Source organism: Somniosus microcephalus, chromosome 2 (genome assembly GCF_052327205.1).
Source record: "Somniosus microcephalus isolate GS21.2 chromosome 2, FLI_Smic_1.0, whole genome shotgun sequence".
In the NCBI taxonomy this organism is placed as follows: domain Eukaryota; kingdom Metazoa; phylum Chordata; class Chondrichthyes; order Squaliformes; family Somniosidae; genus Somniosus; species Somniosus microcephalus.
In genome coordinates, this window is record NC_140988.1 from 16833502 (window position 1) to 16857360 (window position 23859).

At 45.2% G+C, this 23859-nt stretch overlaps 1 protein-coding gene across 4 annotated transcripts in view; it reads left to right on the forward strand.

Annotated features, from left to right (window-relative positions):
• gstcd (glutathione S-transferase, C-terminal domain containing) overlaps window positions 1–23859 on the forward strand; it is a 232574-nt gene that overhangs the window by 201497 nt on the left and 7218 nt on the right. For 3 of the 4 annotated variants that reach the window (XR_015080845.1, XM_086006839.1, XM_086006849.1), the window contains exons 9-11: window positions 16523–16656; window positions 20116–20146; window positions 23155–23224. Coding sequence is in view for 3 of the 4 variants with exons in the window: in XM_086006839.1 (XP_085862965.1) it covers window positions 16523–16656; window positions 20116–20146; window positions 23155–23224 (235 nt within the window). In the remaining variant the exon portion in view is untranslated. Of the gene's footprint in view, window positions 1–16522; window positions 16657–20115; window positions 20147–20499; window positions 21028–23154; window positions 23225–23859 lie in introns of those variants that run through there. The other variant, XM_086006861.1, reaches the window with a different exon arrangement.

Here is a 23859-nt window from a genome sequence, read left to right on the forward strand (position 1 = left end):
CCACGCAGCTTAAAGGGAGCATTGGTATCAAGGTATAGGGAGCAAAGGCGGGTAAATGGAGTTGAGGTACAGATCAGCCATGACCTAATTGAATGGCCATGAGCTTAGACCATGGCACTAAGCTCATGGTCTACAGAGCAGCAGTGATACCCGCCCTGCTGTATGCCTCAGAGACATGGACCATGTACAGCAGGCACCTCAAAGCACTGGAGAGGTACCACCAACGCTGCCTCCGCAAGATCCTACAAATCCATCGGCAGGATAGGCGCACCAACGTCAGTGTTCTCGCTCTGGCCAACATCCCCAGCATCGAAGCTTTGACCACGCTAGATCAGCTCCGATGGACAGGTCACATCGTCCGCATGCCCAATACAAGACTCCCAAAACAAGCACTCTACTCGGAGCTCCGGCACGGCAAGAGAGCCCCAGGTGGGCAGAGGAAACGCTTTAAGGACACCCTCAAAGCCTCCTTGAAAAAGTGGAACATCCCCACCGACACCTGGGAATCCCTGGCTCAAGACCGCACAAAGTGGAGGAGAAGCATCCGGGAAGGCGCCGAACACCTCGAATCTCTTCGCCAGGAGCAAGCGGAAGCCAAGCGTAGGCAGCGCAAGGAACGCACGTCAACCCAAGCATCCCACCCACCCGCCCCTTCAACCACCGTCTGCCCCACCTGTGACCGAGACTGTAGGTCCCGCATTGGACTCATCAGTCACCTGTGAACTCATTTTTAATGTGGAAGCAAGTCATCCTCGGTTCCGAGGGACTGCCTAAGAAGAAGAAGAAGAATTGAATGGCAGAGCAGGCTCGAGGGGCTGAATGGCCTACACCTGTTCCTATGTGAGCAAATCTGTGTTTATCAGTTTACCGATGAAACAGGGAAAGCAGCAGACCTGTGAGGTTTCCTCAAGTCACAATGTTTAATTGCTGTAATTTTTTGACCAATCATATTCTGTTGGTTTTGTCAACCTTTGACCGTTCCAACTTTCAACTCGCATTCATTTTCTCCATTGCTTCAAAAATAATTTCTGTAAATTCGTCTGAGATATTAAGTAGAAACAGAGAATATACTGAACAATAAAGCCTTCCCAAACTGATAGTGTCCTTAAATATCAAAGGAAATGCAAACTTGTGACAGTGTGGATTTCGATGCAGAAGCACAACCGCAAACCTCAAAGGGTTAATCAGATGCTGCTAATCAGCCTTTTCCGCTTGCATGAAGAAAATGATTGTATTGGACCTTTTTGTTGAGGAGGTTAGCGAGTAATGGAGTAGAACTTGGTTGTGGGTTCAACACACACAGCTACATGTGATTATTCTGTTGAAAACCATCACCATGTTGAACAAGGAAATGAGTTAAAACAGAAAATGCTGGAAATACTCAGCAGGTCAGGCAGCATCTGTGGAGAGAGAAACAAAGTTAACGTTTCAGATCGATGACCCTTCGTCAGAACTGTTTCAGATGCTGCCTGACCTGCTGAGTATTTCCAGCATTTCCTATTTTTATTTCAGGTTTCCAGCATCCACAGTATTTTGCTTTTGTAATAAAATTAGTTGTTTGATTTGAAAACGAATGGGGACAGTTGTTGCATTTTGTAGGTCTGTATTTTTCACTATGTACTCCAATTCCAGATAGCTGGATATGATCAAGAGTCAATTTTGCTTGAACATCGGTTAAGCCTTTAGGGAGTCGTAATTTTCTGCAACATTTGTCATACTGTTAAAAATTAGACCATGGCAGGACTATTAATTGTTTCCCTGAACTGAATAATATGTACACGTGAGTTCAACAAACCAAAAACTCTTAGTCCAAGGAGTGTTACATATATAATTTAATATATATTTTAAAAAATCTTACATCTGCAACCACTGCGTGTCAACTTTTCCCATTTAAAAAAATCATACGGTGGTAGGTAAGGTGGTTAAGAAGGCATACGGAATGATTGCCTCTATTAGCCGTGGCATAGAATACAAGAGCAGGGGGGTTATGCTTCAACTGTATAAAACACTAGTTAGGCCTCAGCTAGAGTACTGCGTGCAGTTCTGGTCACCACATTACAGGAAAGATGTGATTGCACTAGAGAGGGTACAGAGGAGATTTACAAGGATGTTGCCGGGAGTAGAGAATCTTAGCTATGAGGAAAGACTGGATAGGCTGGGTCTGTTTTCCTTGGAACAGAGGAGGCTGAGGGGAGACCTTATTGAGGTGTATAAAATTATATGGGGCATAGATAAAGTGGATAGAAAGGACCTATTTCCCTTAGCAGAGGGGTCAAAAACCAGGGGCACAGATTTAAAGTAATTGGTGGAAGGTTTAGAGGGGATTTGAGGGGAAATTTCTTCACCCAGAGGGTTGTGGGGGTCTGGAACTCACTGCCTGAAAGGGTGGTAGAGGAAGAAACCCTAACCACATTTAAAAAGTACAGGAAACGTTGTTATATCCGGCACCGACGGGACCGAGCTGTTGCCGATCTATCAAAACTGCTGGACACACCAGCGTTAATGTTGAAGCATACGGAGGTTTTCATCTCCGTATCTGACAACAAACACTGTTGCTTAGCAACAGCTTCAAACAGTCGGCCCGTACCTTGGAAGCGTCTCTGTAGCTCAGCAACAGCTTCAGAGAGACTTTCCAGAGCCTGACTTGAAAAAAAAGCCACGAGAAGAAAAAATACCTAACAAAACGGCTCCTGATTTCTGCCGGTAGATCGAGGTTTCCGGACATACAACCTCCGGATAAACCAAAGTCTCCTGTACTTGGATGTGCACTTGGGATGCTCTAACCTGCAGGGCTACGGACCAAGAGCTGGGAAGTGGGATTAGGCTGGATGGCTCTTTGTTGGCCGGCGCGGACACGATGGGCCGAAATGGCCTCCTTCCGTGCTGTAACTTTCTATGATTCTATATGCAGCTCCACCACTGGTGGGAAGTGTAATCATAAGTTCACAAAGGCGGTTTCCATTATAAATGTGGACATAGTTATACATTTCCATTAAAAATTCCTATGATAGAATGACTTTAAATTGAATTATGTCTGTGCACCCAGGACCAGTTATAACCCAGCCTCTGAAGGCTATACTTGGTCTTGACTCTCTATATGTAATCGAGGCATTAGATAGCACATTGATAGTGAAGTTAGTCATTTGTTATGGACATTAAGTACTAGGGTGATTGAAAGTATATTGGCGTTCCTCAGAATGCAAAGGAAACTAAAGCGGTAACTTATTGCAGCTTAGCAAACCTGAAGCTCAAGCCTCAATGACTGATGTAAAGAAAGACCTGGGTGTCCTTGTACACGAATCACTGAAAGTTAACCTGCAGGTACAGCAAGCAATTAGAGAAGCAAATGTTATGTTAGCCTTTATTACAAAAGGATTGGCGTTAAAGAGTAAAGACGTCTTACTGCAATTATATAGGGCCTTGGTGTGACCACACCTGGAGTATTGTGTACAGTTTTGGTCTCCTTACCTAAGGAAGGATATGCTTGCCTTACAGGGAGTGCAACCAGACTGATTCCTGGGATGGGGGGATTGTCCTATGAGGAGAGAGTGAGTAGACTAGGCCTAGTTTCTCTAGAATTTAGAAGAATGAGAGGTGATCTCATTGAAACATATAAAATTCTTACAGGGCTTGACAGGGTAGATGCAGGGAGGATGTTTCCCCCTGGCTGGGGAGTCTAGAACCAGGGGTCACAGTCTCAGAATAAGGGGTCGGTCATTTAGGACTGAGATGAGGAGAAATTTCTTCACTCAGAGGGTTGTGAATCTTTGGAATTCTCTACCCCAGAGGGCTGTGGATGCTCAATTGTTGAGTATATTCAAGACAGAGATCAATTGATTTTTGGATATTAAGGGAATCAGGGGATATGGGGATAGTGCAGGAAGGTGGAGTTGAGGTAGAAGATCAGCCATGATCTTATTGAATGGTGGAGCAGGCTTGAGGGGCCGAATGGCCTACTCCTGCTCCTATTTCTTATGTTCTGATGTTCTTATAAGAACTTGCGTTTCTATAGAACCTTTCACCACCTCAGGACGTCCCGAAGTGCTTTACAGCCAATGAAGTGCCTGTTTTTGAAGTGCAGTTACTGTTGTATTGTAGGGAAACATGGCAGCCAATTTATGCACAGCAAGGTCCCCAAACAGCAGTGAGTTAATGACCAGATAATCTATTTTAGATGTTGGCTGAGAGATAAATATTGGCCAGGACATCGGGAAGAACTCATCAACTAGTGCCATGGGATCTTTTACGCCCCCTTGTTTTACACTATCTCCCAAAGTCAAAGTTACCCCCGTTCTTATTAAGCAACAATGGGAGGTCCATCTTACTGATTCTCTTTTGTTTGTCTGTCTCCTTACCTTTTGCTGTTTATAGACATACTGAGGTTATTTGTTAGAATACTATGAGTGATGCTTTAACACAGCTCAGACACTCCATTTTTTTTTCATCCTTTCAAACGAAACATTGGGAAAACTTGGCCACTTCATCTTACACATTACTCAAAAAGCCATGAAAGTTTCCTCTTAATCACATCATTATCAAAGTTGTCAAAATTATTAACCTAAGGCAGGTGGCTTTATTCAGGGGAGTGAGAATGGTCAACAGAGTATATGAACCTGCCTCTCTCTCGCACTCACTCACACACACACAACCACTGACAGCCGTTGACATAGGGAAATGCAACACCATTACCGTAATGCAGCATATTAATGTTTAAAATAGGCACCGCTTACTGAAGGCATCTGTTGGTTAGATTCTGATGAAATGAACAAGAATAACTCAAAACCGTCCTATAAAACGACGATTAACATAGCCGTCAGGCACTGTAGAAATCTTTCAACAACTCCTTCCAGATTCCCCAGAGTACAGAGCCTTAACACTAACTCTGAATGTACCAAAAAAAGATTGCATTCTAGTTGCAAAAGCACATGCTATTTTGGTACTCACTGGACAATTCATGTAAAAATCTAGATGGGGCGTGCATCTTAGTTGAGATGCAGCTGGAAAGCTGTCATCGAGCACATCTGCCTTTTTTTTTAAATAACAGGAATTCCAAAGCTTTTACCGAAAAGGAAGACAGCTGTCCCGGATCAAATTCGTTGCCAAGTACCGGGAATATTCAGCTTCACTCCTTGACAGCCCACAGCCTGCCTCTTAGCACAGTTTTGTCTTCTCCCGTTTGGAGTGTTCCCAATATTGCTCTGTATTCAGAGCCAGTCCCAGAGCAGACTTTGAACTTTCAGACAGACTGGGAAGGCGCTCGAGATCAGTGTCTCGATATCCAGTGACCACCTAGTATGATGTGAACTTCACGCGTGTCGAGGCCGGAAGCATTTGAAGCGATCCGTATGTGCAACAGGCAATAAACAAACCATGGCAAATGCTTTATCCAGGTTTATTCTGTTCCTACAAGTGGTAGAAATATAATATCCGTCAAATATCTAAAAATAAGCCTTTGGGCTTATTTGAGTAGTGCAATCCCGTTCAGTGAACTTGGGAACTTTTTTTTTAATCATCAGGCGCTCATATCCAAGCAGGCAATGGGGCATCCGGGAATGTTGATGACTGGGTGAAAACATACACTGTTATTATAGTGTGTTACTAAACTCCATGTACTGCTGCATGTCTCCATCATCAGTGGATGTTATTCACCTGTTTAGAGAAGCAATATCTCCGTATAAGCATCTTGAATTAAATTTATAAAGATACACAAGCTCTCCTTTGTATATCTCTGTCATTTTCTCTCTTTCTCTCTCTCTCTCTCTCTGCGTGACAGTAAAACAACTCCATCTTAACTACAGTGCATCCTATATCAAAGTATAATGATGTCAGTCATTAAACTTCTGTTTCCAGAAAGGCAGAAACAATTTTTAAAAACCACAAATAAGATGCTGCATTCTTTTAGAATGTTGATGCGTCGTCAGATTTGTGAAATAGTAAGCCAATTCACGTAACGTGTCTGTTTTAAAGTTTCTGTTTGAAAGAAAGTTAAAGATGAACAAAAAAGTGATTTTTATAAGACAAAAAATGTCCTTAACCCAGTCTAAATATGTTAGATGAACTTGTGAGGTAACTTTAAATATATATTAATCTGTTGTAATTGCTGAGGAGTCTCATTAAATGTTGAATTACATTTCTCCTTCAGATCAGAACAGATGTGCATAGCTCTATGAATGTACTTGTTGTGCTATTTGCATTAAAGCAGGATACAGTTAAGACCTGTTGGATGTATCCACTTTGGCTATATCTCCATGTTATTTGAGGAAATACCACAGCAAGTTGGTGGGACATTGTGCTTTCCAACAAGTGGGAGGATTAGAGATTTTACACAGAGTACCTTTTGATAAGTTCATAACCTCGGCCTGGCTGTTGAAGGTAGACTTACCAACTCTGGTTCAAAGTATCCCTGGAGGTTTCATCACATGATCGCGTTTCCTACATTACAACAGTGACTACACTTCAAAAGTACTTCATTGGCTGTAAAGCGCTTTGGGACGTCCTGAGGTTATGAAAGACGCTACATAAATCCAAGTCTTTCTTTCTCGAGTCGCTGCGACAGTGTGCTGTGACAGAGAGCTCTGAGACTCCCGACTTCCTGAACTCAACCAGATTTTGGCGGGAGGGAGAGCTTGAATGGTTTGAAACACCCATTCGTGAATTTGAGTTAAGGAGAACTTCTTTCTAGAAACACAAAAAGAAAAGAAACAAGTATCCATCCATTGGCAGAGAACCCTTTTCCAGAACTCCCTGATACCAGATTGCTGCCATGTTATGACATGAACCCTATAGGTCTACCTTTACAGCTCCATATTTTGAACACTTCAACTGTCAATTATCATATTACCACAATGATTAGATCAGAACAAATTTGTTTCCCTAATTTTGGGTAGATTGGGAGGTAGGTACAAGAGAAGATTTTTTTTAAATACCTGCCTTTTCTTCATATACCAGCTGTGAATTCCACAGTTCTGGATCTACTATTGAATTAGTTTCCATGCACTGGATTCAGAATCTAGTTGCTCTTTCTTAAGTGCCCTTTATGTGCGCAGCTTTATCCAGATGACACATGCACATTGCTGAGTGCTTCAGCCTTGTTTGCATTTATATTCCAGCTGGTTTATATGTTAATTTACCGCACCAGAATCACACAGAATCTGACAAGTGACAGGTGTCCTCAGTCTAGTTCCCATGAGTCATTCTCAAAAACTGAATGGTGGTGGGAGTTAAATTTTACATGTCAAAGATTTAAGTTCATTATCAAAAACAGCAAGGAACAGTTTCACAGTCATGCAGTGACCCTGACCATAAGTGGTGTGTACCAATAACATAATGCAGAAAGAACCTACATTTTTTTTATTCATTCACGAGATGTGGGGCTCGCTGGCAAGGCCATCATTGATTGCCCATCCCTAATTGCCCTTGAGAAGATATAGGCCTAGAAATTCAGTATAGCCACTTTTGGGGCGGTAAAGTCGGGCGGCCGCTAAAGTTTGCGCCCGGCGCAAAGTCGAGCCCCCTTCGCCGATATTCAGTTGCATCGCCCTAAGAGGTTGCTGCTGCGCTAAAACAGGCGATGCACGACTATCATTAGGCGCTAAGCCGGCAGCCCGGGGCGCTAACACCGGAAGTTGGGCGCAGGGCAGGTGCGGCAAGCTGCTGATTGCCGGCAGACACTCTGGCTCCGGTGAGCTCTTAAAGGGGGAGGGTGGATTTGTTTTTTTGAAAGGCCGAGACTAGTGTTTTTGGGGAGGGCTTCTCTCCATCAGTTTGTTATGTGGTACCGTCCTCCTCCTCCTCCTCCTCCTCGTCCCGCGGCTGCCTAGTCGTTCGGGCCGCCAGGCGCACAATGGGGCGGCGCGAGTGAAGTTCCGGTTCCGGGCGCACAAAGGGCGTTGCACGACGCAATGACTTTGTGCCGGCGCTAAATGCCTACTGAAGTTGGGGCGAGGCGCAGATCGCGCTGCGCCCGGGCGCTAAGCGCCTAGCGCTCGAGAGCTACTCCTCCTAAGGCGCTAACGGCTGGCGCAGCCAACTGAATTTCTAGGCCATAGAGCCTTTTCTGATCTTTCAACATATCCCACAGTACTTCACACAAATTACTTTGAAGTGTAGTCACCGTTTAGTAGCTGAATATGGCAGTCATTTTGCACACAGTAAGGACCAACAAACAGCAGTGAGATGAATGACCGGCGAATCTGTTTTTCTGGTTGTGTTGGTTGAGGGGTGAATATTGGCTCTGTAGATCGTACCTTACAAAGTATTTACAGCACAGAAGCAGGCCATTTGACCCAACAGGTCCATGGCGGAGTTTATGCTCCACACGAACCTCCTCCTAGCCCTCAACCTTTAACATCCACTCAACACACCAACTTTGAGGAGAGGGAAGTCCAGAAATCCATGCCACTCAAGGCATACTCCCAGTGTAAGTCTGCTGGGAGAGGCTGGAAATCAGGCCGGGTCCCATCCACCGCTGGGGACGGAGCCTGTTAGGGGCGGTTGGACACTCCACCCTAATGTCAGAGCGACTGAGGCCCAGTGAGGGAACATCTTCGGCCTGGCTACGCTGTGTGGCTGGTTCACACGGCCCAAGCTCCTGACTCCCCAAAGCCTTTCTACCATCAACAAAGCACAAGTCAGGAGTGTGATGGAATACGCTCCACTTGCCTGGATGAGTGTAGCTCCAACAACACTCAAGAATCTCGACACCATCCAGGACAAAGCAGCCTGCTTGATTGGCACCCCATCCACCACGTTACACATTCACTCCCTCCACCACCGGCGTACCGTGGCTGCAGTGTGTACCATCTACAAGATGCACTGCAGCAACTCGCCACGGCTTCTTCGACAGCACCTCCAAAACCCGCCAACTCTACCACCTAGAAGGACAAGGGCAGCAGGCGCATGGGAACACCACCACCTCCAAGTTCCCCTCCAAGTCACACACTATCCTGACTTGGAATTATTTTGCCGTTCCTTCATCGTCATTGGGTCAAAATCTGGAACGTCATACCTAACAGCACTGTGGGAGTACCTTCACCACACGGACTGCGGCAGTTCAAGAAGGCGGCTCACCACCACCTTCTCGAGGGCAATTAGGGATGGGCAGTAAATGCTGGCCTTGCCAGCGATGCCCACATCCCAAGAACGAATAAAAAAAGGTGTGCCAACCCTGGGCACACCTGGGTATTTGTCAGCCCCTGGAGGAAATTGGCTCCCTTGTGTAGAGGGATGACGGGGCATCTAAAACTTTTACTTGGGCTGGTGGCACCGGCCAACGACTGCCCAGTATTGCTTTTCCTGCATCCCCTGCTCTGGTTGGCACCTAATAGTGGCGCAGACACCTGCCAGGCATATGCCAAGCAGATGATCTCCCGCTGCCCCCCGGACACATTGGCAGGGTCAGGAGCGGTGCTCCCGGCATTTTTGCCGGTTCGGATTTCAATGTGGATATTCGGATCCCGGGGTCTCTTGATTTGCTGCAATAGGTTAAACAAGATGTGGTAAATGCCCGAGACCCAGCCACATCATCAAGGCGAGGCACCAAGCCGTCACTCCTAGACTATCTTGTGCTCTCCTGGCACAGGTTACACAGTTGCATAGGAAAATGTGGAAAAGAGCAGGAAATTAGTGTTTTTGAATTTTATGGTAATCAGTAATTAACTTAAAATGGAGCAATAAATAGTATCTTTAATTGGATCAAAAATGCTACCTACGCTCCATAAAGTTTAAAGACTTTGGTAAGTGAACTTCACGGTGTGGCACAGTCATGTAGACCAGGAACGTCCCAGGTTCAACACCTGGTGTATGCTGAGTTAGTGGACCTCAGAAAGAAAGAAAAGGAAATACTTGCATTTATAGAGTCATAGGGGGAGAAATTGGGTGAGTAGCGCCACCTGTTAGCGCCTAAAGAGGCAGTCAGTGGCTGTAGCGCCACTGGCTGCGCCTCCCGCGATATTCAGCAGGGGCGCTAATGGGGGCGTTAGCCTTTTGCGCTGCGCCGCCACCAATGACGTCATCGGTGTGCACAGCACCCCATTCGCGTCCCGATCGCGATATTTGGTAGCGAACGCCGCTGTAGCGCCGTTCGCTACCTGCGCCCGGTTCACGGGGCCTTGCTGCGCCGGCAGAGGCACAAGTTAAGGTGGAGGTGCGGGGCGGCCGCTTTTTCGGCGGCCGCCTGCCAGCACCTCCGTCCCCGGCCTCCTGGTCCCCCCCCCCCCCGCGGCATTGCCGGCTGTTTCCCGAGAGCCCGGCACTTCTCCTTGGTGCCGGGCTCTTTTGCCGGCACTCGCGATCATGGCTCGCGTTGTTGCAGGCCCCTCCTCCTTAACAGTGGGAGGAAGGCCTGCAGTACCGCAGCGTGTGGCGCTGCGGCACGTAGCACTGCGAAATTCACTTTCAGCGCCCTAAGAGGGACGCGGAGCGCCTCGAGCCGCGCCCCGTCTCCCTCTAGGGGCACTTCAACTGAATTTGCGGCGATTGCTAATGCGGCGATCGCTGCGCAAATTCCAGCGCCCAGGTGAACTTTGCGCCGCTTGGGCGCCTCAGGCCAATTTCTAGGTCATAGAGTTATACAGCACAGAAAGAGGCCCTTCAGCCCATCGCGTCCGCGCCGGCCATCAAGCCCTGTCTAATCTAATCCCATTTTCCAGCATTTGGTCCGTAGCCTTGTATGCTATACTGTATATAGCATTTCAAGTGCTCATCCAAATGCTTCTTGAATGTTGTGAGGGTTCCTGCCTCTACCACCCTTTCAGGCAGTGAGTTCCAGATTCCAACCACCCTCTGGGTGAAAAAGTTCTTCCTCAAATCCCCTCTAAACCTCCTGCCCCTTACCTTGAATCTATGCCCCCTTGTTATTGACCCCTCTACTAAGGGAAAAAGTTCCTTTCTATCTACCCTATCTATGCCCCTCATAATTTTGTACACCTCAATCAGGTCCCCCCTCAGCCTTCTCTGCTCCAAGGAAAACAACCCCAGCCTGTCCAGTCTTTCTTCATAGCTGAAGCGCTCCAGCCCAGGTAACATCCTGGTGAATCTCCTCTGCACCCTCTCCAAAGCAATCACATCCTTCCTATAGTGTGGTGACCAGAACTGCACACAGTATTCCAGCTGTGGCCTAACCAGCGTTTTGTACAGCTCCATCATAACCTCCCTGCTCTTATATTCTATGCCTCGGCTAATGAAGGCAAGTATCCCATATGCCTTTTTAACCACCTTATCCACCTGTTCTGCTGCCTTCAGGGATCTATGTACATGCACACCAAGGTCCCTCTGATCCTCTGTCTTTCCTAGGGTCTTACCATTCATTGTGTATTCCCTTGCCTTGTTAGTCCCTCCAAAATGCATCACCTCACACTTTTCAGGGTTAAATTCCATTTGCCACTGTTCCGCCCATCTGACCAACCCATCTATATCGTCCTGCAGACTGAGGCTACCCTCCTCGCTATTTACCACCCCACCAATTTTCGTGTCATCTGCGAACTTACTGATCATACCTTTTACATTCACATCCAAATCATTAATGTAGACCACAAACAGCAAGGGACCCAGCACCGATCCCTGCGGTACCCCACTGGACACAGGCTTCCAGTCACAAAAACAACCTTCAACCATCACCCTCTGCCTTCTGCCACTAAGCCAGTTTTGGATCCAATGTGCCAAGGCACCCTGGATCCCATGGCCTCTTACCTTCTTGACCAGTCTCCTGTGCGGGACTTTATCGAAAGCCTTACTGAAATCCATGGATACCACATCCACTGCACTACCCTCATCCACACACCTAGTCACCCCCTCGAAAAATTCAATCAAATTGGTCAGACATGATCTTCCCTTGACAAAGCCATGCTGACTATCCCTGATTAATCCTTGCCCCTCCAAGTGGAGACTAATTCTGTCCCTCAGAATTTTTTCCAATAATTTCCCTACCACTGATGTTAGGCTCACTGGCCTGTAATTCCCTGGTTTATCCCTACTACCCTTCTTGAATAATGGTACTATGTTAGCTGTTCTCCAGTCCTCTGGCACATCCCCTGTGGCCAGAGAGGTTCTGAAAATTTGTGTCAGAGCCCCTGCAATCTCCTCCTTTGCCTCACACAGCAGCCTGGGATACATCTCGTCCGGGCCTGGGGATTTATCCACTTTTAAGCCTGCTAAAACCGCTAGTACCTCCTCCCTCTCGATGCTAATATGTTCGAGTATATCGCAGTCCCCTTGCCCGATTTCTATGTCTACATCGTCCTTCTCCATAGTGAACACAGATGCAACAAATTCATTTAAAACCCCACCTACATCTTCTGGCTCCACACACAGATTGCCACTTTGGTCCCTAATGGGCCCTACTCTTTCCCTAGTTATCCTCTTACCCTTAATATACTTATAAAACACCTTAGGATTTTCCTTTATTTTGCTCACCAGTGTTATTTCATGGCCCCTCCTCGCTCTCCTAATTTCTTTTTTAAGTATCCCCCTGCACTTTTTATACTCCCCTAGGGCTTCCTCTGTCTTTAGTCCTTTGTATCTGCCAAATGCCCCCCTTTTTTTCCTAATCCATTCTCGTATATCCCTTGACATCCAAGGTTCCCTGGGCTTGTTGGTTCTACCCTTGATCTTTACGGGAACATGTTGCCATTGTACTCTCTCAATTTCCTTTCTGAAAGACTCCCATTGCTCCAATGTGGATTTTCCTACAAGTAGCTGATCCCAGTCCAATTTGGCCAGATCCTGCCTTATCATATTAAAATCGGCCTTCCCCCAATTTAGAACCTTTATTTCCGGTCCATCTCTGTCCTTTTCCATGACTACCTTAAATCTCACCGAATTATGGTCACTGTCACCAAAGTGCTCACCTACTAACACTTCTACCACTTGCCCGGCCACATTCCCTAGAATTAGGTCCAGTACCGCCCCCTCTCTTGTAGGACTTTCTACATGCTGGCTCAAAAAGCTCTCCTGGATGCACTTTAAGAATTCTGCACCCTCTAAGCCTTTCACACTCTGACTATCCCAGTTAATATTGGGGAAGTTGAAATCCCCCACTATTATTACCCTATTATTTGCACACTTCTCTGAGATTTGCCTACATATCTGTTCCTCTAGCTCCCCCTGACTGTTTGGGGGCCTATAGTACACTCCCAGCAAAGTGCTTATATAGCGCCTTTCACGACCTCAGGATGTCCCAGAGCACTTTACAGCCAATGAAGTACTTTTTTGGAGTGTAGTCACTGTTGAAATGTGGGAAACGCGGCAGCCGATTTGCACACAGCAAGCTCCCACAAACAGCAATGTGATAATCAGATAACCTGTTTTAGTGATGTTGATTGAGGGATAAATATTGGCCAGGACATTGGGTAGGATTCCCCTGCTCTTCTTCAAAATAGTGCCATAGGATCTTTTACATCCACCTGAGAGAACAGACAGGGCCTCAGTTTAACGTCCCATTCAAAAGACAGCGCCTCTGACAGTGCAGCACTCCCTCAGCACTGCACTGGACTGTCACTCTAGATTTTTGTGCTCAAGACTCTGGAGTGGGACTTGAACCCACAATCTTCTGACTCAGAGTTGAGAGTGCCACCCACTGAGCCATGGCTGACACCAGCCGGCTTGGTGGTAGAGCTGGCCTGAGTTTCCCCAGAAAAGAGAAGGGAAATTCAACCAGGATTTCTGCTGCCAATTACTGCTCATTGACTGGAAAGCGTGTGTATAGACATTGGCCTAGAAATTCAGGGGGCTGCGCCACCCGTTAGCGCCTTAAGAGGGCACTTAGTGGGTTGGACGCCACTGCCCACGCCTCCCGCTAAATTTAGCAGTGCGCTAATGGCGGCGCTAGCTGTTAGCGCTGCGCCACTACCAATGACGTCATCGGTGTGCGCAGCGCCCCGCTACCGCCCCAATCGCAAAATTTAGTAGCGCCCCCTGCTTTAACGCCGGTCGCTATTTGCGACCGGTTCAGGGGGGCCTACCTGCGGTGGTAGAGGCGCTGAGGTGCAGGGCGGCCATTTTTCTTGCTGGCCGCCTGCCAGCACCTCTCCGCGCCACCGTCCCCGGCCTCCTGAGCCCCCCCCCCCCCCCCCCCCCGGCGGAGTGCCGGCTGTGTTCCAAGAGCCCGGCACTTCTCCTCGGTGCCGGGCTCTTTTGCCAGCACTCGCGATCGTCGATCGCGCTGCAGCAGGCCCCTCCCCTTTAAGAAGGGGAGGAAGGCCTGCAGTACCGCAGCGCGCGCTGCGGCACGTTGCGCTGCGATCTTCAGCTGCAGCGCCCCAAGAGGGATGCGGGGTGCCTCGAGTAGCGCCGCGCTTCCCCCTGGGGCGCTCAAAGTGAATTTGCGGCGGGCGGCCGCGACTACTTCTGGGGCGCTACTTCCGGCGCCTTGGCGAGGCTGGCGCCCCAAATGAGACGCCACTGAATTTCTAGGCCATTGTGCTTAGCTATGCTGCTGTCTATGATTGAACAATCTCCCAACAATCAGTGTGGCTTACACATCTCGAATGGCTTTTTACACGAACCACTGGCCTGCTGCCAGCACACATAGATCTGGACTCTATAATCCTGAAAAGAGAAGTAGAAAAAACAACAAGGCGTCATAGACTAATACAAAAGCAAAATACTGCGGCGGACGCTGGAAATCTGAAATAAAAACAGAAAATGCTGGAAATACTCAGCAGGTCAGGCAGCATCTGTGGAGAGAGAAACAGAGTTAATGTTTCAGGTCGATGACCCTTTGTCAGAACTGGAAAAAGTTGGAGATGGAACAGGTTTTTAAGCAAGTGTAGGGGCAGGGAGACGGGGTGAGGAGGAAAGAACAAAAGGAAGGTCTGTGAGGATGGAAGGCAGGAGAGATTAAGAGACAAAAGGGATGATGGTGCGAGGCAAAAGGAGATGGTAATGGGATAAGTTAAGAAACAAAAGATGACTCTAGATGAAGTGTAAATGGCAATGGCAGAATGATCGACAGCTGCCATGTGAGAGAAAAAAAAATGAGGAACAGCACCTGACCTTTCGATTAGGCACTTTACAGCCTTCTGGAATCAACATCGTGTTCAACTATTTCAGACATTAACCTCTGCCCCTATCATTTTTTTTCTCTCTCTCTCTCTCAGCTTAACATCGGTGGTAGGAAAAATAATGGAATCCCTACTAAAGGAGAAAATAGAAGAACATCTAGAAACCAAAAACATAGTAATGAATAGTCAGCATGGATTTCAAAAGGGAAAGTCTTGCATGACCAACCTCATTCAATTTTTTGAAGAGGTAACAGAGAGAGTAGACAAGGGTAATGCAGTAGATGTAATTTATCTAGATTTTCAAAAGGCCTTCGATAAGGTACCCCACAATAGATTGATGAACAAGGTCAGAGAATGCGAAGTCAGGGGACAATAGCAGAATGGATAGCTAGCTGGCTTCAAGACAGAAAGCAGAGAGTAGGAGTAAAGGGTAGCAATTTACAGTAGCAGAAGGTGGGTAGTGGTGTTCCACAAGGATCAGTGCTGAGACCACTGCTGTTCACAATTTATATTAACGATTTAGACTTTGGAATCAAAAACATAACTTATAAATTTGCGGATGACACCAAATTGGGGGGGATAGTCAATACTGAGGAGGACTGCAACAAATTACAGGAGGACATTAATAAGCTTGCAGAATGGGCATATAATTGGCAAATGAAGTTCAACACAAATAAATGTGAGGTATTACATTTTGGTAGGAAGGATAGGGAGGTCACTTACTACTTGGAGGGTGCGAGTCTGGGTGGGGTAGAGGAACAAAGGGATCTCGGAATACAAATACACAAATCATTAAAGGTTGCAACACAGGTTAGCAAGGCCATAAAAAAGGCAAACCAAGCACTAGGGTTTATTTCTAGCAGGATAGAATTGAAAAGTAGGGAAGTTATGCTGAACTTGTATCGAACCTTGATTAGACCACACTTAGAGTACTGCATACAGTTCTGGTCGCCATATTATAAAAAGGATATAGAGGAACTGGAGAGGGTGCAGAGAAGATTTACAAGGATGATACCAGAAATGTGAGGGTATACCTATCAGGAAAGGATGAACAGGCTGGGTCTCTTTTCTCTTGAAAAAGAAGGCTGAGGGGTGACCTAATAGAGGTCTTTAAAATTATGAAAGGTTTTGATACAGAGAGAGAATGTTTCCACTTGTGGGGAAGAGCAAAACTAGAGGCCACCAATATAAGATAGTCACCTAGAAATCCAATAGGGAATTCAGAAGAAACCCCTTTACCCAGAGAGTGGTGAGAATGTGGAACTCACTACCACAGGGAGTGGTTGAAGCGAATATTATAGATGCATTTAAGGGGAGGCTAGACAAGCATATGAGGGAGAAGGGAATAGAGGGTTACGCTGCTATAGTTAGATGAGGAAAGACGGGAGGAGGCTCGAGTGGAGCATAAACGCCGGCATGGATGGGTTGGGCCGAATGGCCTGTTTCTGTGCCATATACACTATGTAATCTTCTCCTCACCGATTGTGTGAGCATTCTTCTTGACTCCCACTTTTCCTTTTCAGGTAGCACTTCACGCATGTGGGGTGGCGACGGACATGGTGATTGATCACTGCATCAAGGCACTGGCAGCCTTCGTTATCTGCCCGTGCTGTTATGGCTTCATTCAGAACACAGCCAAGTCCACTTTCCCAAGAAGGTAGGGCCTGACCCTTGACTGGGTGGACGGTGATTTACATTTCATGCTTTGGTCAGCACTTCCCCACAGCGACTTGTCTCTATGTACGTGAAAATCATTTGGGAAGCTTTGTTCAATAACCGATCATTCATATCATAGCTTTACTGTACATTGTTAATTTAAAAGCTTCATCTGTATATGCATGTTCTGCCTAGTTGGCTATTATAATTTGCTAATACAAAAGCAAGATACTGCAGATGGTAGAAATCTGAAATAAAAACAGAAAATGCTGGAAATACACAGCAGGTCAGGCAGCATCTGTAGAGAGAGAAACAGAGCTAACGTTTCAGGTCGATGACCTTCCGTTAGACGGTAAGAAAGGTCATCGACCTGAAATGTTAACTCTGTTTCTCGTTCTACAGATGCTGCCTGACCTGCTCAGTGTTTCCTGTTTTTATTATAATTTGCTATTGAGTCCCTTTCTAAACCTCCCCAGCCACTTGCTGGTTTAAACACAAACAACACTTAGAGTCAACATAAAATGAAAAGTACAGTAGATGATATAAATGTAATATATTCTGTTTTATCACATAAAACCACAGACTAATATATTTTCTAGTTTCCCTGTGTCCATTCACATGCGCATTTTGGCTCTGGCTCCAGACCTGAGCCGATTACTTCTATTTCCCTTTTTCTTTCTCTTCTCTTAATCCCTTGGGCCCTTCTCTCCTGTCTCCTCCCCTTCCTGCTATTGAGTCATGCCTCCTTTCATTTCTCCCCTCTTGGGTACTTTGCCCTTGCAAATCCCTACCCCAACGCTTCACAATTCCTTGACTTCCTACTCGCATGCCGAACCTCCTCCAACCTTACAACCCTCCGAGAACTCTGCGTTCCTCCAACTCTGGCCTCTTGTGCATCTCCCCACTCCTTCGGCCCACCATTGTCGGCCGTGCCTTCATCCATCTGGGCCCTAAGCTCTGGAATTCCCTCTGTAAACCTCTCCGCCTCGTTACCTCTCTCTCCTCCTTTAAGACGCTCCTTAAAATCTACCTCTTTGACCAAGCTTTTGGTCACTTGTCCTAATGGGCCAGAAATTCGGGTCCCCACGGGTGAGTACGCGCTGGGTACTCACCCGTAGGCCCAATGAAAGTGCCGGTTTCGTGCATGCACTGCGCATGCGCGGGAAACCGGAACTTCCGTTCCCTTAAAGGAAGGGGTTCACAGGTTGAACGCGTGCGCCGGAGAGGCAGCGCGTACGCCTGGAACTTCCATTTTTTTTGTAGATTTCTCCGGGAGGGTAAGTCTCCAGGAGCTACGCTTTTAAAAAGCAGTCGCAAGGCCTGCTTTTAACAAGGTAAGTGGTGAATTAAGTAAAATTAAAACATTTTTTCCACAGGTTTATTATTTTTAAATACTTTAAAGAAAGGTAAGTTTATTTTTAGCCCTGTTAGAAACTGTAATTAATTTTTTCAAAAATTTAAATTATTGTTTAAAATAGTTATTTGATGTAATTTATAGTTATTTTAAAAATGTGATTTAAAAAAAAAAATTATTTGAAGTTTTAGTGATGTTTTGGGGCTGAATTGTATTCATAGATTTGACAGCTCTTCCTGTCAAATCTATGAATACAGATTCCCTGCTACCATTGGCTCTCCATGGCCCACGTGATCCCAGGGGATGCTTCGAACTAACTGCGCCCCTGGGATACGCAAGCACTGCACGCCGGCAGCTGGAGGAGGCCCAGGATCGGAATCCCACGCAGGTCCACAACACAATGGCCGGCGCACAAGGTAAGTGCAGGTCGGGGGCTTGCACCCACGGGAAGCCCCCGACCTGAATTTCTGGGCCAATGTCTTCTTCTTTGGCTCGGTGTCAAATTTTGTCTAATTACACTCCTGTGAAGTGCCTTGAGATGTTTTACTATGTTAAAGGCACTATACAAATGCAACTTCTTGTTGTTTTTCTTTGGTTGCTTTAGCGTAGTAACAATATTTACAGGTGAATGACTTTGTGTGGAGAGTACCTTCTCTTGACCTTTCTATTCGCTACCTCTGCAAAGCATGAGCCCAGCAGATCTCTTTACACTGGATGGATGAGTCAAGAAGGGGTAACACACAATTCTAACGACATTTCCTATGAACTGTTAAAAGCAGATACAACATTGCTTCTCAGATCATTCGATTCAGACTTATTGTGGCGATCCGAACGTTTAGTTTTAAGAGGAACGCATTGAGATTTTGAAATATTTCTCGCCCAGCCTTGGAATCCAGCCTTCTGTACTCCTGAGAGTTGCTATGGAAACCGTTCATGTTCTGTTGAGAGGGCAGCTTACAGCTAATTGAGCATTGTCTTCTAACAATGTAAAAACCGTGCTTGTGAGCGTTAAGGAATGTTGTCATGATTTATAAACACATTCAAAATCTCACCCCCCCACTTAATGGAATGACTAGAAGATCAAACTATGGCTCCTAATTAAAGAGGTGAATGCTTGCACTTAAAAAAGCCATGTTACATTCCGAGCCGTATATAGTTATAGCTGTATTTCCCACAAATCAAAAGCACTCACGAAACAGAGAAAGAAATTGCAATTCAGAATCAAATACAAAATTCTAAAGGGTTCAGCTTCATCGCATTTACATTTTACTTTTCAAACATTCTGGTTTTGTTTGTGTCACGCTGTTCTTAATATATGTTAACAAATACTGTGGATACTGTGCTACATGTGTGTGAAAAGGTCTTCATTCTCCAACTTAACCGAATGTTGGGGTTAACTGGAAAATCACCATGCAGAAAATGCATTGCATCTAGTTGAGCATTGTTTTACACCAGTGCCAATGTGAGTGTATCACTAAGGGAGCAACTCTGTGATGGATATAGACTGCAGGTGCTGTGAGCAAAGTCTCAGTCCTATTTTGGTCCAATTACGCCTCTGCAGAGCGCCTTGGGCTGTTTCTCTAGTTTAACGGCCTTAAATAAATGCAAGTTGTTGTTGTTGGTCCCTGCTCGCAAGGGAAGGGGAAGGGAGGACTGCTCCCAAGCTATTGGTGTAATGGGGCTGATAGGGCAGAATAGGTGGCGAGAGGTCGAGAGGGGGTCAGCCAGCCACCCGTTGGCTGCTTGACGTGATTAGCTCTGTTTTAGAACTTGCGAGCTGTCAAAAAGTTGTTAAAAGTAATATTGTCACACTTTATTTTAGAATTGTGATGGAACCCTACTTGCAGTATAGGGTTTTTTTGCACAGGCACATGCTTTTCTGAAATACATAAAGATATACAAGTTTGCACCTTCGCATGCAATGTAGATGTGCGCACATGCACACAAACACACATGTATCGATACACATACGTATATAGGTACATACATGACTGGCCACTGCTGCCAGAGTATGTACAAGAAACGGTGAAGTGAGTGCCACTGTTTGTGTTAAATGTTTGTACCGGATGTAAGAACTAATTACTATTATGATCTCTCTCTTTTTAGCCAAAAGTTCAAGAGCGTTTTGTCATATAAGGTATGTATCGTTTACCCAGAGGGTTGCACATTATTGGTGAGTAATATTGTGCTTGCAGACACTGGAGAGCCTGCCAATCTTGTGGTGATTAGATCACTAACAAACAACATGATATAATTGTGCAGTTGTTAAAAAAGGGTTCTCCAGATTGACTGAGACATAATGTGTGAGTTGTGAGGCAGTCAGGTGGTTTAGATGTAATTGTTTTCTGTCAGAGTGTTACTTAAACTACTAACGTCATCCTTTTACATCCTAGATTAGTGTAACTTCCTTGCATTGATTTAGAATATTGCAGCATCTATCATTTTATACAATATATACAGTGCGTTCATTCATTTCCTACATTACAACAGTGACAACACTGCAAAACATTTTGGGGCGTCCAGAGATCGTGAAAGGCGCTATATAAATGTAAGTCTTTCTTTTTTTTCATTAATGAACTGAGGTGAAGGGGCCCATAGAAACATAGAAGATAGGAGCAGGAGTAGGCCATTCGGCCCCTCGAGCCTGTTCCGCCATTTAATGAGATCATGGCTGATCATCCAAATTCAGTACCCTGTCCCTGCTTTCTCCCCATATCCCTTCATCCCTTTAGCCTTAAGAAATATATCTAACTCCTTCTTGAATATATTTAATGAATTGGCCTCTACTGCCTTCTGTGGTATAGAATTCCACAGGTTCACCACTCTCTGGGTGAAGAAATTCCTCCTCATCTCTGTCCTAAATGGCTTACCCCTTATCTTTAGACTGTGACCCCTGGTTCTGGACTCCCCGACCATCGGGAACATCCTTCCTGCATCCAGTCTGTCTAGTCCTGTTAGAATTTTATAAGTTTCAATGAGATCCCCTCTCATTCTTCTAAACTCTAGTGAATATAAGCCTAATCGACCTAATCTCTCCTCATACGTCATTCCTGCCATCCCAGGTATCAGTCTGGTGAATCTTCGCTGCACTCCCTCCATGGCAAGAACATCCTTCCTCAGATAAGGTGACCAAAACTGCACACAATACTCAAGGTGTGGTCTCACCAAGGCCCTGTACAACTGCAGCAAGACATCCTTGCTGCTGTACTCGAATCCTCTCGCTATGAAGGCCAACATACCATTTGCCTTCTTAACCGCCTGCTGCATCTGCATGCTTACCTTCAGCGACTGATGCACAAGGACACCCAGGTCTCATTGTGCTTCCCCTTTTCCCAATCTATTGCCGTTCAGATAATAATCTGTCTTCCTGTTTTTGCCACCAAAGTGGATAACCTCGCATTTATCCACATTATACTGCATCTGCCCAATCACCCAACCTGTCCAGCAGGACACCACCAAGGTTGAAAAGACGAGAGAAGGTGAAATAAGTCAACAAGCCGTGGTTAGAGCACTGGGCTTTAAAAGTTTATGAATTATAAGAAGAAGGGAAAACAAAGGAAGATATGAGATCCTGAGAAAGAAAAGAGCATTAAATAGCACATCGAGTTATCTTTTGCTGTCACCTTTCCAAAAATTCTGAAGATCAGAATCATTTTTACTCAGATACGGTCAGTTTCTATTGTTATATCGAGTTTTTTTATATTTTAATTTTTCATCCACATTCATCATTTATCATTTTCTTACCAGAAAGAAATCACCCTTTGTCGAAGTTTCTGAAGAAATATAATAATATTTCTAATTTATGGTTGACAAAAAATCCACTTTCGTATCACTTACGGAATCTTGGCGTATTGATTTGTCTTTGTCTATTGAAAGAAGGAAAAGGAAGAACTTGCATTGGGATTAGTTCAATCCAGTCAGTCACCACATAAGGCAAGAACTGTTGAACCAACGTTCCTCAAGGCAGAATGTTGTGGAATCAGTGGGAAGTTGCTCCAATGGATTAAGAATTGACTGCGTTCCTGTAGGCAGAAAATTGTTGTTAATGGTTGTGGATCTGCTTGGAAACTAGTTACCAGTGGCGTCCCAGAGGGATCGGGGTTGGGGCCTTTGCTTTTTACTATCTTCATAAATGGTGTTGGGGGAAATGGTTTGCAAGTTCACGCGTGATACGAGAATTTGTGCAAGTGTTAGGACTATGCAAAACAGATTAAGATACACTGGGAGAATGGGACAAACTCTGGCAAATAGTATTTAACCTAGATAAGTGCAGTCTTGTGCACTTGGGCAGGAGCAACATCAAGTATCCTTGCACTTTACACGGAACGGAACTGAAATCGATTGAGAGAAACATAATCTTGGCGTTTAGTTCATAATGCTCTGAAGGTTTGTGGCCACTGCTGAGAAGCCATAGCAAAAGCAAATAGGGTATTAGATTGTATTAACAGGACGGTTCAATGTATAAAATATGAAATAAATGCAAATACTCTCATAAGGTATTCATTCTTTTGAAGTTGAAATTTGCAGACAATTTATGTTCAAACCTACAATTTAGTAATGCTGCATCTAGATGTACAACTGAAATAGTGATTCAAGTGTGCAGCTAAAGAGGATTCACCCGAATTAACCAGCTCGAACAATATAATTGTGTCTGTGCCGTTTTATTTAATTTGGAAGTGCAGACAGACGGATATGAAAGTAGCTTATTTTGATAGCAGAAAACCCTGCTGTTACATTGATGCAGTCATTAGTAATTTAAATCAATGAACAGGCTGCTTTAGGTTCAAGACACTGTCTGCTTCTTTAATTAAAAATTAGACAGACCATTAGACAGATCAAAATTCATGACCATGTACATGAATAATTTGAAAAAAATGAACATTGAAACTGATTGTGGTTTTTAACCTCAAGGCGTGTAGCATCACAAGACAAGTGTTGTATTCCGAGTTTCCTAGCTGGCAGTGTTTTACATAATTGCTGTCCTATTTAGACTGATGAATGGCTGTCCAATTCCCCACTGCTGTCTATTCAGATAACGAATCACCTTCACTGCTTTTATTTTTAATTTAGTTTCATTGACAATTAGGTATGATTCACCTTGGTGCGTCCTCATGCAATCTCTGTTGTCGCTCCTTTTTGTTGCAGGAACACATGGTTCTGTGCCGGTTTGCGGATCAGACAGCTGTTCAACTCCCTGCAGAGCGCAGGATAATAGGTACGAGGACAGACATACAGCTGGTTCTAACTTACAGCATTGTGCAAGAAAATGGATGAATGTATTTCACATGGCTAGGACTGGTTGCTTCATCACTGAAAAAGCAACGTTCTGTGTAATAGAGGCTAGTAATCTCTACGTAGCAACAAATCATCCTGATGAGGAGACCAAGTGTAATTTAAAAATGTCATTCTTAGAATCACAGAATCTTACAGCACAGAAGGAGGCCATTCGGCCCATCGTGCCTGTGCCGGCTCTTTGAAAGAGCTCTCCAATTAGTCCCACTCTTCCTGCTCTTTCCCCATAGTCCTGCAAATGTTTCCTTTTAAGTATATATCCAATTCGCTTTTGAAAGTTATTATTGAATCTGCTACCACCGTCCTTTCAGGCAGTGCCTTCCAGGTCGTACAAACTCGCTGTGTTTTTAAAAAAAAAGTTCTCCTCATCTTCCCCCGAGTTTTTTTGCCAATAATCTTAAATCTGTGTCCTCTGGCTATCGACCCTCCTGCCAATGGAAACAGTTCCTCACTATCTACTTTATCAAAACCATTCATAATTTTGAACACATCTATTAAATTTCCCCTTAACCTTCTCTATTCGAAAATAAAGCGGCTGCCAATCGCGCCTGCTTACCG